The sequence below is a fragment of the Erythrolamprus reginae genome, chromosome 10 (genome assembly GCF_031021105.1).
Source record: "Erythrolamprus reginae isolate rEryReg1 chromosome 10, rEryReg1.hap1, whole genome shotgun sequence".
In the NCBI taxonomy this organism is placed as follows: domain Eukaryota; kingdom Metazoa; phylum Chordata; class Lepidosauria; order Squamata; family Dipsadidae; genus Erythrolamprus; species Erythrolamprus reginae.
The window spans coordinates 13,004,857-13,026,192 of NC_091959.1; the positions used below are offsets into that span (position 1 = coordinate 13,004,857).

At 43.6% G+C, this 21,336-nt stretch overlaps 2 protein-coding genes across 2 annotated transcripts in view; both read right to left on the reverse strand.

Moving 5' to 3' along the window:
• The window catches only part of ANKDD1A (ankyrin repeat and death domain containing 1A), a 350,194-nt gene that overhangs the window by 111,265 nt on the left and 217,593 nt on the right, over positions 1-21,336 (reverse strand). The window lies entirely within an intron of this gene.
• The window catches only part of RASL12 (RAS like family 12), a 25,338-nt gene continuing 6,311 nt past the window's right edge, over positions 2,310-21,336 (reverse strand). The window contains exons 2-6 of the mRNA XM_070762102.1: positions 18,348-18,468; positions 16,109-16,165; positions 10,043-10,116; positions 5,440-5,630; positions 2,310-3,603 (exon numbers count right to left, since the gene is read on the reverse strand). Coding sequence (XP_070618203.1) covers positions 3,240-3,603; positions 5,440-5,630; positions 10,043-10,116; positions 16,109-16,165; positions 18,348-18,459 — 798 coding nt within the window. The 5' untranslated portion in view covers positions 18,460-18,468 and the 3' untranslated portion in view covers positions 2,310-3,239. The remainder of the gene's footprint in view (positions 3,604-5,439; positions 5,631-10,042; positions 10,117-16,108; positions 16,166-18,347; positions 18,469-21,336) is intronic.

A 21,336-nucleotide genomic window follows, 5' to 3' on the forward strand; every position in this document is an offset into this window, starting at 1 on the left:
AAGCGTGGAACTCATTACCGGACTCCATAGTGTCATCCCCAAACCCCCAACACTTTACCCTTAGATTATCCACGGTTGACCTATCCAGATTCCTAAGAGGTCAGTAAGGGGCGAGTACAAGTGCACTAGAGTGCCTTCCGTCCCCTGTCCTATTGCTCTCCTATATCTCCTATACCTTTCTTCTATTCCTACATCTCTTCTTCTATTCTTTCATTGATATGTTCTATTACTATATCTTCTTTTCTATTATTTCTTAGATATATTTTACTATGAGTATCTCCTCTATAACCTTCATCATGTATTTTACTATGTGTATATAGATATATACCCACTAAAACCCTCATAGATTCCTTTGCCTTTTCTGGGATGCACGTCAGCCTAATCCAGACATTCTCCAGATGTCTCAAAGTCAGCCCTCCGAATTCTTTTTAGAACAGTTATCCTGGCTACCGTAGGCTGTTTCATATATGTAGAAAAAATGAAAAGAAAGAATGTCCCATCTCTTGTGAGATCGTATCTTCCCCCTGACTAAATTTATATTGGTTGATTGCAATCTCCCCTATTCCTAAAGGTGCTTTTTTTTTCTCAAGAGGCAAATGGACTTTCTGGTCTACCAATTCTGCATACTTGACTGTATCCATAAGAGCCCATCAGTGGTGTCCTTTTGTCTTTCTGACCCTGGTGGAATTTGTCCATGAGCTGTTGTTTTAGCTAGGCTTTGCTTAATTAGCTGGGGCCTGGTTGACATTTATCACAATATGTTTGATGCTTAAGACCTTCCACCATTCCCGTAGCCCTTATTTGGACCCGTTCAATTTTGTCAATATCTTTTTGTAGGTGAGGTCTCCAGAACTGAACACAGTATTCCAAATGTGGTCTCACCAGCACTCTATATAGCGGGATCATAATCTCCCTCTTCCTGCTTGTTATACCTCTAGCTATGCAGCCAAGCATCCTACTTGCTTTCCCTACCGCCTGACTGCACTGTTCACCCATTTTGGGACTGTCAGAAATCACTACCCCTAATCAATTCAAGTTGATTAGGAGAAATTAGCACAAAGGACAAAGGACTGAAAATGTTTCATTGTCCAGGAACGCTAGAGGTCACTGTGCATCTATACAATCTACAATTTGTCAACTCTAGGGGATCATCATAAAACCCATTATTGGTGCTCACAGAGTCATATTCCCTGGCACATTGGTGTGCTTGGCTTGTGCTTCTAGGTCCATTTGTTCATTTTGTGCTTTCTCCCATTGTCCTGCCTTTACTTTATTTATAAAATGTGCTCCTCCAAACATCGGGGAGGGGAGAGAAGATAAGGACTGTATATTATTATTATTTCTTCGGCTGGTTGAACAGCTCTGTGGTTTTGGATTTTCCAACCATTTTCCTGTTATTGATGGATGAGAACTTAGACATCAAAAAGAATGTTGGTGAAATTGTGCCGTGGGATGTGGTTTTTCTTAACCACATGGAAAACATGGGGTGGGTATGAATGTCCAAATGTCCAGAGCTCCAAAGCACTCGAAGGCAAGACAAGAAACAACAGACGAAGCTAATCAAAGAGAGAAACAACCTAGAATTTAGGAGAAACCTCCTGACAGTGAGAACAATCAACCAGTGGAACATCTTATTCCAGAAGTTCTGGGTCACGGGACATTTTTAAGGAGAGACTGGACAGCCATCTATCTGGGATGGTATAGAGCACTGATGGCGAACCTTTTTATCCTCAGGTGCCAAAACTGCATGTGTGCAGCCTATTGTACATGCGCGAGTGCAAAACCCATAATTCATTGTCTGGGGAGGGCAAAAACTGCTTCCCCTGGCCCCTGCAAAGGCTCTCTGGAGGCCCAAAATGGCCATTTCCTGACTTCCGGTGGGCCAAGTATGCCCGTTTTTCACCCTCCCCAGGCTCCAGAGGCTTCCCTAGGGGCTGGGGAGAGTGAAAATGCCCTCCAAGGCCCCCCAGAGGCCCTCTGGAATCCAAAAACACCTCCCAGACTCTCCCCGTGAGCCGAAAATCAGCTGACTGGCACATTCACAATGCTGGAGCTAAGGTAAGGCAACGGCTCGTGTGCCAGCAGATATGGCTCCATGTGCCAACCTGTGGCGCGCATGCCATAGGTTCACCATCACTGGTACAGGGCAGTGATGGCAAACCTTTTTTTCCTCTGACACATGTGCATACTATCACACGCACACTTATGCCCACATCCATAATTCAATGCCCCCATGTGCCCCACCCAGTGTGCATGTATGTGATCCTCCCATATTGCCCCCTCCCCATGCATGCGTGCATAACCCCTCCACTTCCCTGTTTCCCAACTTCCGGTGGGCCCTGTAGGTTCATTTTTGCCCTCCCCAGGATTTCTTAGAACCTCTGAAAATGCTCCAAAAATGCCCTCCCACAGGCTTCTCATTAGCTGTTCGGCAGGCACATGTGCGCTGGTGTTGAACTAGAACAATGGCTCGCAGGCCGACAGATATGGCTCTGCGTGCCACCTGTGACCATAGGTTCGCCATGACGGGTATAGGGTCTCCCGTTTGAGGATATTGGGGTTGGACTAGAACATCAAATCCAGGGCCCCTTCTAATTCTGACATTCTATGTTCGATGTCTTCTATTTAGAAACATAGAAGACTGACAGCAGAAAAAGACCTCATGGTCCATCTAGTCTGCCCTTATACTATTTTCCGTATTTTATCTTAGGGTGGATATATGTTTATCCCAGGCATGTTTAAATTCAGTTACTGTGGATTTATCTACCACGTCTGCTGGAAGTTTGTTCCAAGGATCTACTACTCTTTCAGTAACCTAGATTTCAGTAACCTAGATTTCATGGGAGAATCCTTTCTTTGGCTGATTGTAGTTTCTCTGGCTTACCAAATCTCTATTCAGTCCCAAGAAAAAGACCTCAAGAGCAAACTCTTTCCATGGGATTGTTCCATCCATTGAACAAGCAGCCTGTGGCACAGTCTTCCACATGTTGATGACCCAGAAAAAAATGTTCAGAGCCACCTTCTCCACCTGGTGGCTTCACCCATAGTTCGTCCACCGTCAATTCATGGTCTTTTCCTAAAATGCTTTGCTGCCTTCTTAGGCGGCCACTTGGGCTTCAGCAAAGGCCAAGAGATGGCTATTCAAAATGACCCCATCCTTGCCTGGGGATTCAAGAGCCCATCCCAGCCACAGCCGCGTTCCTCATTCTCCCTTGGGACCACCTTGCAGAATCCCTGGCTTAGAATATCTTAAACCCCTTCAGCAAAGTCAACGCTGGCGCCTTCCTTTTGCTTTGCGCTCTGGAGGATTTGACCGTCACCAGCTTGGCCCGGGCAACCGAAGGGACCTCTTTGTAGTTGACGGTGGAGAGGGAGTTGTAGGTGGAGGCAATGGTGGCGGTTGGGACCAGGTGAGCCGAGGGCTTCTCTTCGATGATAAACAAGGGCCGGACCGCCAGAGGTCTGTCCTGCTCTCGCCTCACTTCCCGTACCGCCTCGTGGAAAACGTGCTGCACGGACTCAAAATCCAGGCACGCGGAGACTTCGTGGAAGGAGAAGCCGTACTTGGTGGCAAGAGACAACCCCTCGGCTTTGGTCACCTGTCTGGGGGAAGAAAGAAGGAGAGAACATCCCCTATGAAAAAGAGGCAACACTTTAAAAAAACTACATACGTCCAGTAATGAGCTGTGGGTGTGGCTTATTTTGTGGGAGTGGCTTAATGGTCATGTGACCAGGTGGGAGTGGCTTGAATGGTCATCATCGGTCAAGTGAACTGTTAAATCCTCGACTTACAACCTTACCAGTGTCGCTCGCTGGGGTGACAATTTGCTTCGTGTTCCTGCGCTCTCCTTCCTGAGTCGCCCTCCCCCACCTCGGGCTGGGTAGTTAGGCGAACGGGCGCTACCAGAAGCACAAATGCAGCCAGCACCACTTCCACCCATGCCTTCTGCTTGCACTTCAGGAGGGAGGTGGCCGCGTGAGGCTGGAAGAGAGCTGGGCCGAGGCCAGGAAGGAATTATGAATTATGTTGTCCATTATCTGGTGCCAATTTGAAACAGAACTTTAGTTGATTAGATACTTGTATGCAGGCTTGAGTGATTAAATGTTTGAATTGCAATTTAACATGTGGGCCCGATCCTTTGCACCTAACGTTAATCTAGTCAACTCTAGTACTAAATTGATGCCAGATAACGGTCAATGGAATTCAAGAGGGATTGGACCCAGTGTTCCCTCTAATTTTTTTTGGGGGCTGGGCGGAAAAGTATAGTGTCTGAGCGGCAGTCCCTTCGGGACTGGGCGGCACAGAAACAATAAATAAATAAACAAACAAACAAACAAACAAACAAACAAATAAAAAACCCACCCTGTTTTGCCTCAGAGAATTTCAAAATAAAATACTGTACTGTGTGTCTATATCAGTGAGCTCATAATAGGGCAACTCTATCAATATCAAAATGCCACTTAAATAGTTGAGCTAGTTTCAAACTAGATTTTGATTTTCTTTCTCTCTTCCTTACTCCCATTCTTTCTCTTTCTCTTTTCCTTCCTCTCTTTTTTCTATCTGTTTCTCTCTCTTCCTCTCTTCCTCTCTCTCTCCTTCCCTCTCACTCTTTCCCTCTCGGCTTCTGGGCAGGTTTGGAAAACTCTGAGTTGATGATGATTTTTAAGTGAGCGATTGCTCACTGCTCAACTTAGAGGGAACTATGATTGGACCTGGACTGTTTGTGGCAATGTAATGATTCTAAGCTGATGATGTGCTTAACATCATCCCTTTTTCTTCTCCTACAGCAGTGGTTCTCAACCTTTCTAATGCCATGATCCCTTAATACAGTTCTTCACATTGTGGTGACCCCCAACCATAAGTCTAGCGCCAATTCTCCCAAAGGAGCTTTAAGCTGATTGGCAAGAAGGTCAAAGGGACACCCCCACTGTAAACGCCTGATTGGTCATATTGTAAAAGTATGTTCCAAGGTGTCAGAATAGAAACTTTAGTTCCTAACACCGTGGGAAATTTGTCTTTTCCCGTGGTCTTAGCCGACCCCTGTGAAACATTCATTTGACCCCCAAAGGGATGCAGACCCTCAGGTTGAGAACCACTGTCTTGCGGGATGCCACATTTCCCCAATACAGTGGTACCTCGACATATGAGTTTAATTCGTTCCAGACCCGAGCTCGTAAGTTGATCAACTCGCATCTCGAACGAATGCCTTTAGACTTTGTTTTTCGCGCCGAGATAACTGGAAGCAAGGAGATTCTTGCGCCACCTAGCGGAAGCTCGGCTCCTATCCCAAATTTGAGCTCGGGTGTCGAACAGAAATTTCGTTCGCGTAGCGACTCGTAACTTGGAATACTCGCATGTGGAGCAGCTCGTATCTAGAGGTACTACTGTAATATAAATCAACCCATCACCTCCTTTGGCCCAGCTCTTAAACTTCTTACCTGTACTGTTCCATATCCAGCTTGTTCCCTATCAGGAGAACTGGAGATTCATGGAACGTGTTCTTCAAGTGGAGAGCAATGAGATCCAGGTACTGCCGACATGCTTCAAAGCTCTTCCGGTTTTCAATGCTATAGACTACTAGGAAGGCATGCGCCCAGTTCAGATACCTCTCACAGCCCACTGGTGTGTCCTGACATAGAAGCACGTGGGAATCGGTTAGAAGGCCCAGCATCTCCCCCATCTAACAGCAAACAATACAGTGATCCCTCGATTTTCGCGATCTCGATCTTCGCGAAACGCTATATCACGATTTTCCCCAGCCAATGACGTCACTCTCTTCCTTCCTTTATCATCTTTCTTTCTCTCTCTCTCTATCTTGCTTCTTCCTCTCTCACACTCTCTTCCTCCCTCTCTCATCTCTTTCTTTCCTTCTCTCTCTTTCTCTATCTCTCCCCCTCTTGCTGGCGGGCGGCGGGCAGCGGGCGGGAGAGCAGGGGCATCAGCGAGGAGCCGGGGTTTCCCCTTTGCGTGGGCGGCTGGGAAACCCCGATCTTCGTCTGCTCGCTGCTACTGCGCCGAGCAGATCAGCTGCTGGGCGGCCGAAGGAACCTTCCCTGGGTCTTCCCCCTCTTGCTGGCGGGCGGGCGAGCGGCGGGCATCAGCGAGGAGCCGGGGTTTCCCCTTTGCGTGGGCGGCCGGGAAGACCCAGGGAAGGTTCCTTCGGCCGCCCAGCAGCTGATCTGCTCGGTAGCGCAGCAGCTGCGAGGAGCCGAATCGGGATTTCCCCTTTGCGTGGGCGGCGGGGAACGCAAACTCCACCATCTACGCATGCGCGGCCATAGAAAAAAAGGGCGCGCATGCGCAGATGGTGTTTTTACTTCCGCAACCCTATATCGCGAAAAATCGATTATCGCGAGGGGTCTTGGAACGGAACCCTCGCGATAATAGAGGGATCACTGTACATCCATCTTGGCAGCAAACAATATATCCCTGTTGGCAGGATTGAAGGTAAAATAGAACCGGTTACAATGCAATTTTGGCATAAAATTCAGATATGGCAAGAGAAATCACAAAACAAAAAATAAATATGAAATCGGAAACATTTCTACTGGGAATACTAAACCAGAAAATAGAAAGAGAATATTATTACATCATATTCCATCTTCTGACTGCAGCTAGAATTAGTTTTGCACAATATTGGAAACAAAAAAGATGTACCAGCTGAAAATACAATAATTAAGAAGGATTTTGATTGAGCTGAATGAGATAAAATGACAATGAAATTAAATGAAAGGAGGATTCGGAATACTATGAAATTCGGAGTTTATGATTGGCTTGAAAGGAGAAAACAAAATAAATTTGTAAACATTTCACTTAGTAATACATATATGATTTTATTAACTTTAAATTACTATAATTATACTTATACTTATACTTATACTTATTAAGTAAAAATCATAATGTAACTATAGAATTATGTTGATTCATATATAAGCATGAATAGATCATCGATACTGTATGATAACCCTAGAGGTGTATGTATACTGCTCAAAAAATAAAGGGAACACTTGAACAACACAATATAACTCCAAACTGTCCACTTAGGAAGCAACACTGATTGACAATCAATTTCACCTGCTGTTGTGCACATTTAACTTTGTACAGAACAAAGTATTCAATGAGAATATTTAATTAATTCAGATCTAGGATGTGTTCTTTGAGTGTTCCCTTTATTTTTTTTTTGAGGAGTGTATATACATACATACATATATATGTAACATATTTTTGCTGATAATGAAAAGGAAGGGAGACCACTATAGATCTATTTCGGGCTTATTTGCCTTCATCAGGTAGCCACACCCTTTTTACTGGGATTTGAACCCGTGGCCTCTGACTTGTCTTAGCCATTAGGATATAGGCTCATCTCCTGTATCATATATATATATATGACGGTCTTGGTATGTTCGGGTTTCTTCCCGTGTAGGATTTGGAAATTTCTGGCGACATTTCGACGAGGTCCCACTCGTCATCTTCAGGCTAGTGTTTCTGTCCTTGTTCTAAGGCGAACACTGCGAGACCTTAGCTGCCTTCTTTCTATAAATACTGGTGGCTGGGTGTGGTTTGATGTCTCAGCAATTGCCTGCTGTGTAGAAACTTTCTGGTGAGTCAGTGGGGTAACACCTGGGGTTGTTGATGTAGCTGAAGTATGCTGATTGGTTAATGGCTGTTGATTAGGCGTGATATCCTGAGTAGTTGGAGCTTGCAGGCTACTTGATTGTTTTGCAATGTGTGTTCTGAGTCTGGTTTCAGTTTTTATGGCTGGGTTACATTTGAGGGCTGGTTTCCAGATGTCTGGTAGGCGGGAGGTATCATCCAGCTTGTTCATATTTTGGGGATGTTTTTCTATCTCGATGGCTTCCATGATTATTCTTTTGCTGTAGTGTTCTGTTTTGGAAATTAATTTAGTACTGTCAATTTCCAATATATATATGTCACATGTTTTTTTTGCTGAATTTGAAAATTAAGGGAGACTAGGATAGATCTATTTCGGCCTTATTTTGGTCTCATCAGCTAGCCATACCCTCACTGGGACTTGAACCTGCAACCTTTGCCTTGTAAGGCAGAGAATTAGCCTCTATGCTACAGTATCAAATCCTTTCAGCTCTATACCAGGGAAGGGTTACATTTTGTGCCGAATCACCCTGGTATATTGAAGGAACATCACAGCTCCTTTTTTGCCTAGATATATATATATGTCATTGTATTGTATTTTTAAAAATGTAAATAACCAAATACGTTTTTTTTTTAAAAGAACCGGGGTAGGGGGAGAAATGTAACAAGGCTGAAGGAGGCCTTCTTCAGACGTCTATTGTTTCAAAGCCCCTTTGGATCCAAAACAGTTGGACGCTACTCTTGGCACTACATTAAAAAGCCATTGTGAGTTTTGAAGGAAAGGAGTGAAGACAGTTGCCTTGGGCCATGCATAGCTTTCGATCTTATCTCAAATCAGTGTATTTTGATCTTCCAAGAAGAGGGGAGAGTCACATGCCTTCTCTGGTCTTTAACCTTTAAAGCTGCTTTAATTTTCCTTAATTTTAAATGAAACACTATTCCATTTATTTGACTCTGCCCTTGTGATGTTCTTTTAAAAATATCCTGAGAAATATTCTAGGCTACAGCAGAAGACACATGAAACTACCAAACTCCAAAGAACAATGCAGGGTTTATTCTTAGGTAAGCTGCTCTGAGAGGGACATACTGTATTTTTTGGAGTATAAGATGCACTGGAATATAAGATGCACCTTAGTTTCGGGGGAGGAAAATAGGGAAAAAAATCTTTGCAGAGAGTAACAATGAAAGAGTTTGCAAACGGGTAAAAGCTGGGAACATTGTTAGCACATGTTTAGGGCTGGAAAGAAACATTTGGAGCAAGTTAGACCAATGGGGAGAAAAAAACCTGCAAAGACTTAGGGCTTGGAAAATATTCTTTGCAGAGAGTAACAATGAAAGAGCTTGGGTACATTAATAGCCCCTGGTTAGGGCTGGAAAGAAATATCTGGAGCAAGTAAAGCAATGAAACCCCCCCCTACAAAGACAGAGTTTGGAATACATTCTTGGCAGAGAGTAACAATGAAAGAGCTTGCAGGCCGGTAAGAGCTGGGAACATTGTTAGCACCTGGTTAGGGCTGGAAAGAAACTTACTCAGAGCAAGTTAGAGTAATGAAACAAACCCTGCAAAGACTTGGGGCTTGGAAAACATTCTTTACAGAGAGAAACAGTGAAAGAGCCTGCAAGGTAAGAGCTGGGAAGATTGTAAGCAGCTAGTTAGGGCTGGAATAAAGCTACATCCAGAGTATAAGACGCACCCTAATTATCAGCCTCTTTTAGGGAGGAAAAATGTGCGTCTTATACACTGAAAAATACGGTAATAATAATAGAATTGGTAAGAATTACTGTGACATAATAATAACTTGCTGCTTTGCTTCTATAAGAATCGTTTTGCTAAGGATTGGAATTGCCTATGCCATTTTCAGTGAACTCATTTATGGTATGTTGTTTTTGTGTACAAATTGAGAATTCTGGGAGTTGAAGTCCACAAGTCTTAAAGTTGCCAAGTCTGAAGACCTCTGTTGCAATATATTCCAACACCTGGGAATTTGCTCAAGGTGTTTGCATTTCAGCAACTCCTCCTATGAAGTAAATCATCTGTAAAACATCTTTCGCAGTATCTTGACGATGCAGACTTATTATTTATGAGCTGCAGGATTAATTTTATGGAGTCTCCATCTGGGGTCTTCCAAATGTGCATGCTCACTAAAGAGGATGGGACTGTAGCCCCCAAATCTCTGGAGGCAAGAGAGTGAACACGACCACCTTAAATGAGGTGAATAAGATCACCTTATGAGCCGCGGTGGCACAGTTCTTAGAGTGCAGTACTGCAGGCTGCTTCTGCTGACTGCCAGCTGACTGCGATTTGGCAGTTCGAATCTCACCAGCTTGACTCAACTTTCCATCCGTCCGAGGTTGGTAAAATGAACTCGCCACGATTTTCACCTTTAAAAGATACCTTTGGACTGGATGGCTGAGGTTTCATTGACATACCTGATCAGCTGTATCCATCACCTTGAGCAAGACAGGCTGTTGGTCTACTATCTCTTCCGAAGCATAAGTGTCTTCTGCAAAACAAATGTTTTGAAATTTGGTAGATCGTTTGGTAGAAAGGAAAGAAGGAAAGAAGAAAGGAAAAAAGGAAAAAAGAAAAGGAGGAGGAAGTGAAAGGGAAGGAATGGAAAAAGGAAAGGAGGATGAAAGGAAAGGAAGGAAAAAAGGAAAGGAGGAGGAAAAGAAAGGAAAGGGAAGGAAGGAAGAAAGTAAGAAGGAAGGAAGGAAGGAAGGAGGGAAGGAAGGAAAGGAAGGAAGGAAGGAAGGAAGAAGGAAGGAAGGAAGGAAGGAGGGAAGGAAGGAAGGAAAGGAAGGAAGGAAGAAGGAAGGAAGGAAAGGAAGGAAGAGAGAGAGAAACAAACAAACAAACAAACAAACAAAACAAACAAAGAAAGAAAAAAAACTTATGGCCACAATCAAGCCCAAAATTTTGGTTGCTAAGCAAGAATGTTGTTAAGTGAGTTTCACCATATTTTACAAGTTGACCAGGCCCACCAGGTCACACAACCACCAAGAAACGCCCATCTGAAGCCACGCCCACCTGACCTTTAAGCCACACCCACAAAATAAGCCACACCCACAGAACCGTAGTAAAAAAAGTTGGAACCCACCCCTGATGCATCCTATTTTAAAACATTAAACTAATCAAAAGGCGATGCTAAACCAACTATCACATGCTTGTTCCTTATCTGTTCATTTTTGCACTGATTGTTCAAAGGGGAGGGGGGAAAGGAACGTGGGAATGAGATTGCTTAGATATTGCCTGCATAGTTTATTTTATAGGCAGTGATTATTTCGATCACTGGAGCCTTTTCAATGGAAGCCACAGCTTTTGAAAAGAAATCCCAGTAGGCAAAACGAATGGAAAACATATATCCAGAATTTATTCTTCCGTGCCTTCTCTGAAAGCCTCCTCTGTCATTCTTCAACTTCTAGGTATGACTCAAAGCAGCTACCTGCCAAGAATTTCCTACACAATTATACACTCCAGCTTCTTTGTCACTGATTGATGAAGTTCCTAGCTTCAGTCTGACTCCTTGCTCATCGCTCTCCCTGGGGCACCGACAAACAGAAAATTATAGATCAGTGATGGCGAACCTGTGGCACGGGTGCCATAGGTGGCATATGGAACCATATCTGCTGGCATGCGAGCCGTTGTCCTAGCCCAGCTCCAATGTGCCTGTGTGTCCTGGCCAGCTGCGAGAGCAATCATGGGCTTCCCTAGGTATGCTCATATCACACCAACACTCCGCAGTCTGCATTGGTTGCCGATCAGTTTCCGGTCACAATTCAAAGTGTTGGTTATGATCTATAAAGCCCTTCATGGCATCAGACCAGAATATCTCCGGGACCGCCTTCTGCCGCACGAATCCCAGCAACCGATTAGGTCACACAGAGTTGGCTTTCTCCGGGTCCTGTCGACTATACAATGTCGTTTGGCGAGACCCAGGGGAAGAGCCTTCTCTGTGGCGGCCCCAACCCTCTGGAACCAGCCCCCCCCAGAGATTAGAACTGCCCCCACCCTCCTTGCCTTTTGTAAACTCCTTAAAACCCACCTCTGCCATCAGGCATGGGGGAATTGAGACATCTCCCCCGGGCCTATACAGTTTATGCATGGTATGTTTGTGTGTATGTTTGATTTTAATAAGGGTTTTTTAGTGATTTTTAAATTATTAGATTTGTTGTACATTGTTTTATTGTTGTTGTGAGCCGCCCTGAGTCTGCGGAGAGGGGCGGCATACAAATCTAATTAATAATAATAATAATAATAATAATAATAATAATAATAATAATAATTACAGTGATTCCTCGATTATCGCGAGGGTTCCGTTCCAAGACCCCACGCGACAATCGATTTTTCACGATATAGTGGTGCGGAAGTAAAAACACCATCTTTTTTTTCCATGGCCGCGCATGCGCAGATGGTGTTTTTACTTCCGCATCTGGGAAGACCCAGGGAAGGTTCCTTCCACCGCCCAGCAGCTGATCTGCTCGGCAGCACCGCAGCAGCGAGGAGCCGAAGATCGGGGTTTCCCCTTTGCGTGGGCGGCGGGGAAGACCCAGGGAAGGTTCCTTCGGCCGCCCAGCAGCTGATCTGCTCGGCAGCGCCGCAGCAGCGAGGAGCCGAAGATCCGGGTTCCCCCGCCGCCCACGCAAAGGGGAAACCCGGATCTTCGGCTCCTCGCTGCTGCGGCGCTGTCGAGCAGATCAGCTGCTGGGCGGCCGAAGGAACCTTCCCTGGGTCTTCCTCGCCGCCCACGCGCCGCTCGAGAGCAAGAGGGGGAGAGATAGAGAAAGAGAGAGAAGGAAAGAAAGAGATGAGAGAGGGAGGAAGAGAGTGTGAGAGAGGAAGAAGCAAGATAGAGAAAGAGAGAGAGAAAGAAAGATGAGAAAGGAAGAGAGTGACGTCATCGGGTGGGAAAATATTTTTAATTAATATTTTTTGAAAAATCGCGATATAGCGTTTCGCGAAGATCGAGATCGCAAAAATCGAGGGATCACTGTATTATTATTATTATTATTTTTATTTATTTATTTATTCATTCATTCATTCATTCATTCATTCATTCATTCATTTATTTATTTATTCGATTTTTATGCCGCCCTTCTCCTTAGACTCAGGGCGGCTTACAACATGTTAGCAATAGCACTTTTTTAACAGAGCTAGGCTATTGCCCCCACAATCCGGGTCCTCATTTTACCCACCTCGGAAGGATAGAAGGCTGAGTCAACCTTGAGCCGGTGATGAGATTTGAACCGCTGACCTTCAGATCTACAAGTCAGCTTCAGTGGCCTGCAGTACAGCACTCTACCTGCTGCGCCACCCCGGCTCATTCAATATTATTATTATTATTATTATTATTATTATTATTATTATTATTATTATTATTATTATTGGCTCACACAGAGGCTCTGACTGAACATCCAAAATATACTATTTAATTCTATGTATATGTACCATACGTGTACATACATATTACATACAGACACACAAAAATATACATTATCTACTACATAAACTATATGTGTCTCTACACACACACACTCAGTTCTTATAAAATTATACACATTCAACCTCATTTGCTGCAATAGGAAAAACATCCCCAGAGCCCAGAAGGGTAAAAAAAGAAAAAAACCCATTTTTTTTCTACCGGTTCTGTGTATCTGACCGAACCCATAGGAGCTCATCATTGCTTCCAGCCCTATTCGGATTGAGAAATCCAGAAAGCAAATACCGACTAAAGAGAAGGCTAGCAAAGAAATCTTTTAAGGTCATTTTGGTCTTGGCTCCTGGCCTGTTTCAAGGGGGATTTGTAAGTTGACAAGGGATCTACATCACAGCTCATTAACTTTCTGGAAGTTTTTTTTTCCTCCCCCTTAAATCCAGAAGCCTCTTCTTGCCCTTCAAGGCAATCGTTGTTTTCTATCTCTACTTTCCTTGGTATGTGCTCTAAATTTGGCAGCTTGTTTTCAAAGAGCCACGAAGCATATTTGTAAGGAGAACTTGGGAGAACTTTCAAACGCCCTGCAGCATGTTTGAATAAAATAGTTTAATCATTGTTTTTTAAATAATTATTTTAATATTTTTTTAAAAAAAATCCTGAAGAGGGCTAAACTCTTCCAGGGACCCAAAAAAGGAGCCCCATTTTTCTGTTTGCTAGGATAGTGGTGGCGAACCTATGGCATGGGTGCTACACATGGTATGCAGAGCCATATCGACTGGCACATGAGCCATTGCCCAAGTTCAGCCCCAACATGCATGTGTGTGCCGGCTAGCTGATTTTTGGCTCGCACAGAGGCTCTGGGAGGGCATTTTTCGGCTGTGGCAAGGGGGGCGTTTGCCCAGGTTCGCCTGGTGCACCAGTTGCAGCCCTATTTGGACCGGGAGTCACTGCTCACAGTCACTCATGCCCTCATCACCTCGAGGCTCGACTACTGTAACGCTCTCTACATGGGGCTACCTTTGAAAAGTGTTCAGAAACTTCGGGTCGTGCAGAATGCAGCTGCGAGAGCAATCATGGGCTTCCCCAAATATGCCCATGTTACACCAACACTCCGCAGTCTGCATTGGTTGCCGATCAGTTTCCGGTCACAATTCAAAGTGTTGGTTATGACCTATAAAGCCCTTCATGGCACCGGACCAGATTATCTCAGGGACCGCCTTCTGCTGCACGAATCCCAGCGACCAGTTAGGTCCCACAGAGTGGGTCTTCTCCGGGTCCCGTCAACTAAACAATGTTGCTTGGCGGGACCCAGGAGAAGAGCCTTCTCTGTGGCGGCCCCGGCCCTTTGGAACCAACTCCCCCCAGAGATTAGAATTGCCCCCACCCTCCTTGCCTTTCGTAAGCTTCTTAAAACCCACCTCTGCCGCTAGGCCTGGGGGAATTGAGATACTCTTTCTCCCTAGGCCTTTACAATTTTATGCATGGTATGTCTGTATGTATGTTTGGTTTTATAATAAGGGTTTTTAACTGCTTTAATATTGGATTGTTATATGCTGTTTTTGTTACTGTTGTTAACTGCCCCGAGTCTACGGAGAGGGGTGGCATACAAATCCAATAAATAGATAGATAGATAGATAGATAGATAGATAGATAGATAGATAGATAGATAGATAGATAGATAGATAGATAATTTTTTTACCCTAACCCGGCTCCAGGGAAACCTTTGTCGCCTAGGAAGGGCGAAACAAGAATCTACTGGGCCCCCCAGAATTTGGGAAAAGAGGCCATTTGCAGCCTCCAGAGGGCCTCAGGTGGGTGGGGGAAGCTGTTTTCGCCCTCCCCAGGCACTGAATTATGAGTGTGGGCCAGTGTTCCCTCTAATTTTTTTGGGGTGGTGGTGGAAAAGTATAGTGTCTGAGCGGCAGTCCCTTTGGGACTGGGCGGCACATAATAAATAAATAAATAAATAAATAAATAAATAAATAAATAAATAAATAAATAAATAAATAAATAAATAAATAAATAAATAAATAAATAAATAAATAAATAAATAAATAAATAAATAAATAAATAAATAAATAAATAAATAAATAAATAAATAAATAAATAAATAAATAAATAAATAATAAATAAATAAATAAATAATAAATAAATAATAAATAAATAAATAAATAAATAAATAAATAATAAATAAATAATAAATAAATAAACAAACAAACAAACAAACAAACAAACAAACAAAAAACGCACCCTGTTTTGCCTCAGAGAATTTCAAAATAAAATACTGTACTGTGTGTCTATAACAGTGAGCTCATAATAGGGCAACTCTATCAATATCAAAATGCCACTTAAATAGTTGAGCTAGTTTCAAACTAGATTTTGATTTTCTTTCTCTCTTCCTTACTCCCATTCTTTTTCTTTCTCTTTTCCTTCCTCTCTTTTTTATATCTGTTTCTCTCTCTTCCTCTCTTCCTCTCTCTCTCCTTCCCTCTCACTCTTTCCCTCTCGGCTTCTGGGCAGGTTTGGAAAACTCTGAGTTGATGATGATTTTTAAGTGAGCGATTGCTCACTGCTCAGCTTAGAGGGAACTGTGGTGTGGGCGTGATAGTGCACTTACACGCTCTTTCGGCACCCAAAGGAAAAAGGGTTCTCCATCGCTTTGCTAGGAGATGCCATTCCCTTCCACCCTCCCTGCCTTTTGCTTTGTGTTGGGTGGTGCTGGGGGCCTCTGGATCGGAGCCATTGTTTGCAACCCAAAGCAGGATTGTCCTAGCCGCCCGATAATCAACCTGAAAATCTCTCTTTGGTATCCCAATCTTCCAGTGGCTTTTCCTGGGGATGCACAAACCTTTCAACTGGGCGTTATCTGGCTTAAACCTGGATTGTTAAGTGGTTTTCCCCAACAGGTGGCGGGCTCTGTTTGACTTGATCTGGGATCAGAAGCTAAGCTGGTCCAAAGCTGTTGAGTCAGCGTGGGAAGCTGTCGGGGCCTTCGGACCGAGTTGTGATTGTAAAAGGACAACCCTGGCTGGAAGCACAACAGAGACCCATTCAGACTTACCCAGATTAGGGTCGTATTCACTTATAAACCTCTTGGTAAGAAACTTCACCGTTAGCGCTGCAAGAAAAGAGAGGGGAGGGGGAGTTACAGCGATCCCTCGAGTTTCGCGATCTCGATCTTCGCGAAACGCTGTATCGCGATTTTTCCACCCGATGTCGTCACTCTCTTCCTTCCTTTCTCATCTTTCTTTCTCTCTCTCTTTCTCTATCTTGCTTCTTCCTGTCTCACACTCTCTTCCTCCCTCTCTCATCTCTTTCTTTCCTTCTCTCTCTTTCTCTATCTCTCCCCCTCTTGCTGGCGGGCGGCGGGCGGGCGAGCGGGGGCATCAGCGAGGAGCCGGGGTTTCCCCTTTGCGTGGGCGGCTGGGAAGACCCAGGGAAGGTTCCTTCGGCCGCCCAGCAGCTGATCTGCTCGGTAGCGCAGCAGCAGCGAGCAGACGAATCGGGGTTTCCCCTTTGCGTGGGCGGCGGGGAACGCAAACTCCACCATCTACGCATGCGCGGCCATAGAAAAAAAGGGCGCGCATGCGCAGATGGTGTTTTTACTTCCGCAACCCTACATCGCGAAAAATCGATTATCGCGAGGGGTCTTGGAACGGAACCCTCGCGATAATAGAGGGATCACTGTATTTCTTCTGCTCAGGTCCTCTCCAACTGTAGGGCTTTTTGTCAACCTGTTTCTCCTTCAACTAATTTGGGATTCTGATTCTGTCAACTGCTTTAAAAAGGCCATTAAAGCAATATGAAGCAGTTATATAAGTCTAAATGCTAATGCTATTCGCCTCCTCCTCCTCCTCCTCCCCACTATTGCCTTTGGAAAAAGCACTTTACAGACAACCATGACCTGGATGATTGAAAATCACAGACATATTAAACAGTATATTTTGTCAGGCCAGAGTCCAGGGGTAGGCAAAGTTGGCTCTTCTATGACATGTGGACTTCAAGTGCCAGAATTCCTGAGCTAGCATGATTGGCTCAGGAATTCTGGGAGTTGAAGTCCACCAGTCATAGAAGAGCCAACTTTGCCTACACAATCAAGTTAATTGAGCAAACTATGGCTAAGTAAATAATTGGTAAGCAGATACAAAGTCTACTCAAGAGTAGATGGTGAGGCAGTGTCTTCTCCTGCACTGACGTAGATCTCTTCAACCTGGTTTTCTCAAGAGACGTTGCTTTTCCTTCCATAAGTCCAAATTGCAAAATAGCGTTATAAGGATAGCCGAAGCGACAAGGGAGCATCTTCAGAATAGCACATGAAGACTGAGAGGCTGCCCTCCCCCCCCCCCCCAAAGGAGCGGAGGTGTCTCCTAACCTTACAGACAACCAATTCAAAGTGTTGGTTATGACCTATAAAGCCCTTCATGGCACCGGACCAGATTATCTCAGGGACCGCCTTCTGCTGCACGAATCCCAGCGATCACTTAGGTCCCACAGAGTTGGCCTTCTCCGGGTCCTGTCAACTAAACAATGCTGCTTGGCAGGACCCAGGGGAAGAGCCTTCTCTGTGGCGGCCCCGGCCTTCTGGAACCAACTCCCCCCAGAGATCAGAATTGCCCCCACCCTCCTTGCCTTTCGTAAGCTACTTAAAACCCACCTCTGCCGCCAGGCATGGGGGAATTGAGATGCTCTTTCCCCCTGGGCCTTTACAATTTCATGTATGGTATGTCTGTATGTATGTTTGGTTTTTTTATATGAATGGGTTTTTAATCTTTGTTAGTATTTATTGGATTATTATTGTACATTGTTTTATTATTGCTGTTAGCTGCCCCGAGTCTCCGGAGAGGGGCAGCATACAAATCCAATAAATAAATAAATAAATAAATAAATAAATAAATAAATAAATAAATGAATGAATGAATGAATGAATGAATGAATGAATGAATGAATGAATGAATGAATAAATAAATGAATGAATGAATAAATGAATAAATAAATAAATAAATAAATAAATAAATAAAAATGAATGAATGAATGAATAAATAAATAAATAAATAAAAATAAATGAATGAATGAATGAATGAATGAATGAATAAATGAATAAATGAATAAATGAATAAATGAATAAATGAATAAATGAATAAATGAATAAATGAATAAATGAATAAATGAATAAATGAATAAATGAATAAATGAATGAATGAATGAATGAATGAATAAATAAATAAATAAAAATAAATAAAAATAAATAAAAATAAATGAATGAATGAATGAATGAATGAATGAATGAATGAATGAATAACCTGATTTCCCAGCTCCTTGGCAGCCCAAGATGGCCACATTGCACTCCTGCAGAAGGCTTGGCAGGTGCCGTTCGTTCGCCCAGGCTCGAGGCTTGCCAAACATGGAAGACATCTTTCAACTCTGCGAATAAAACCCAACCATGAATAATTCTGCATTGGCAGAGCAATAGTACCAAGCAAGGATGAAATGCTACTTGTTAGGCCCAGTTCGGGCATATTGGTAGCGGTGGCCACCCGTAGTTCGGAGAACCGGTAGCGATGGTGGCGTGAGGCTCCGCCCACCCATCCAGTTGCCACCATTTTAATTTTTTAACCGTCTGCGCATGCGCAAGGCCTTCTAAGTATGCCCAGAGGGTGAAAAAGTATGTGCACCCGCAAATCATGCGGCTCTGAACCGGTAGGGAAGGTAAATAGATTTTGCTGCTAGTCGTCAAGATCGGATGAAATGTTAGTACTTGCTTTACCAAGACCAGAATAGGAGTATTGTGTACAGCTTTGGCCACTCTGATACAAATAAGATATTCGGATTATAGAAAGAGTGCAGAGACCCCTACGGAATCCTTGTGGATTCAGTACAAAGCCCTTCCAATAAATCATGCTGTCTATCCTTTGTCCTTTTTGTGCCTATTCAAATAATGTGACTTCATTTATTTTTATTTATTTTATTTATCAAATTTGTATGCTGCCCCTCTCCGTAGACTCGGGGCGGCTAACAACAACAATAAGACAATATAAACAAATTTAATATTTAAGTTAATTTAAAAACCCTAATTCAAGAAACCAATCATACATACAGACATACCATGCATCAACTTCATCAACTGAAAAAGAGTCCAAGCGCTTATTTGAAAACTTATCTTGCTCGGTAAGCCACCCCCACCAGTCACACCAGTCATATGCTGCAACGTTCTACCTGTCAATGACTACTTTACCTTCAATCGCAACAACACAACAGCAGGCAACAGATTCAAACTTAATATTAACCGCTACAAACTTGACTGTAAAAAATATGACTTCAGCAACCGAGTTGTCGAAGCGTGGAACTCATTACCTGACTCAGTAGTGTCAACCCCTAACCCCCAACATTTTTCCCTTAGACCGTGATTGACCTCTCCAGGTTCCTTAGAGGTCAGTAAGGGGCGTGCATAAGTGCACCAGTGTGCCTTCGGTCCCCTGTCCAATTGTCTCTCCTTATCTCATTTATCTTTTCTTCCTTTCAAATATGTTCACCTATACTTTTATATCTTTTCTTCTATTCTTTTCTTTATTTATATTATTACATATCTATTCTCTTCAATGTGTACTATGTATTGGACTAAAATAAATAAATAAACCAACCAACCAACCAACCAACCAGTGGAGCGGCTTGCCTTCAGAATTTGTGGGTGCCGTGTCACTGGAGACTTTCAAGAAAAAACTAGACACCCACTTGTCTGGAATGGTAGAGGGCCTTTTGCTTGAACAGGGGGTTGGTCTAGAAGACCTCCAAGGTCCCTTACAACTTTGCTATTCTGATATATTTTCCCCCCTTTTGTTGTCAGTTCCACTGCAGAGATTAAAATGGCACATTAGGACTTCTCTCTAATTTAGGTTTCTGATTTTGGCTAAAATTCTTCCGTGTCTGGTTTTACATAGTCTGGCACTGCCCCAGACAGAGCAATCTGGCCTTCCTCCTGGATTTACTTACTAAAAAAAAAAATCTTAAGAGTTGAACAAAATTGGCTTAACATGATGGAGGAATTCGGCCACGAAATAAATAATTGATGGAATTTAGTGTTAACTAAAGTGTCAGCAATTTGGATTAAAGTTTTCCCCTCCCTGGCCAGAAGTGAGTCAGAATTTCTGAACATAACCAATGACCCGAAGACAAAATTATAAGGTTGGTTTTTAAAAAAAACCTTAAACACAGCAATAGCAAGATTTATTGACATAAATTAGACTAGAATAACAGAATTAGAAGGGATGTCTTGTAATCCAACCCCTTGCTCAGGTAGGAAACCTTATATCATTTCTGTTCTGTCTGGGTCACTCCAGAAGCCAATACCAACCCAAAAAGAGAAGCCAGACACACTGGTAAAAGGCAAAGGCAGTTTATATAATTCAAGGAAAACACAGGTAACAGAAAATGTCCTTACAAACAGGAAAAACACTGGAACTTCAAATATATACACGAACGGAATAGTCCATGAAGCAATACCAGATTCTTGCTGCCAAGACGGAGCTGTAGATAGCAAACAGACGCCTCCCACGAGTCTTCCAGACTGCGAGGCCACAAGCCAAGATCAGAGACGCTGAGAATCAAAACAGGTCACCGCAACTCCCATTGATAACACTCCACATGGCTGCAAGGCCTTGCCTGCCTTTTAAACCCTGCTGATGAGGACCACACCCAAACCCAGCTGTTTCTAATTCAATGGTGAAAATAACTCTTTAACTGCTCCTTTCGTTGCTCTGAACGTCGCTGTCTCATGTCAATGACAGCTTGTGCGTCATCACCTAATGACTCCAAGCTACTGGCTGGGGAGAGGGCCCCCCCCGGGGCTCTCATGCTGTTCTCCTTCATCCCATTCCTGATTCTCCTCTCCCCCGTCCGACTGGTCAGCCCCCTCCTCTGCACTGTCATCCTCCTCCGGGCATGGAGCCAGCAGAGACACAGCTGGTCCCTGAGCAGCCTCAGGCTGAATCACAACAATTTCGGGCAAAGGATTATCTAATCTCTTCTTTAAAACTTCCAGTGTTTGAGCACTGATTAATTGTTCTAATTGTCAGAAAATTTCTCCTTAGTTCTAGCTTGTTTGATTAGTTTCCAACTATTGCTTCTTGTTATGGCTTCAGGTGCTTTGGAGAATAGCTTGACTCCCTCTTCTTTGTGATAGTCCCTCAAATATTGGAACAAGAGGATCCGCAGTTTGAAAAAAAGAGTAGTTGATCTTTGTTTTTCTTTAATAATAATTTTCTATTAGAAATCGTTTTGAATTTGTGTTTAGTT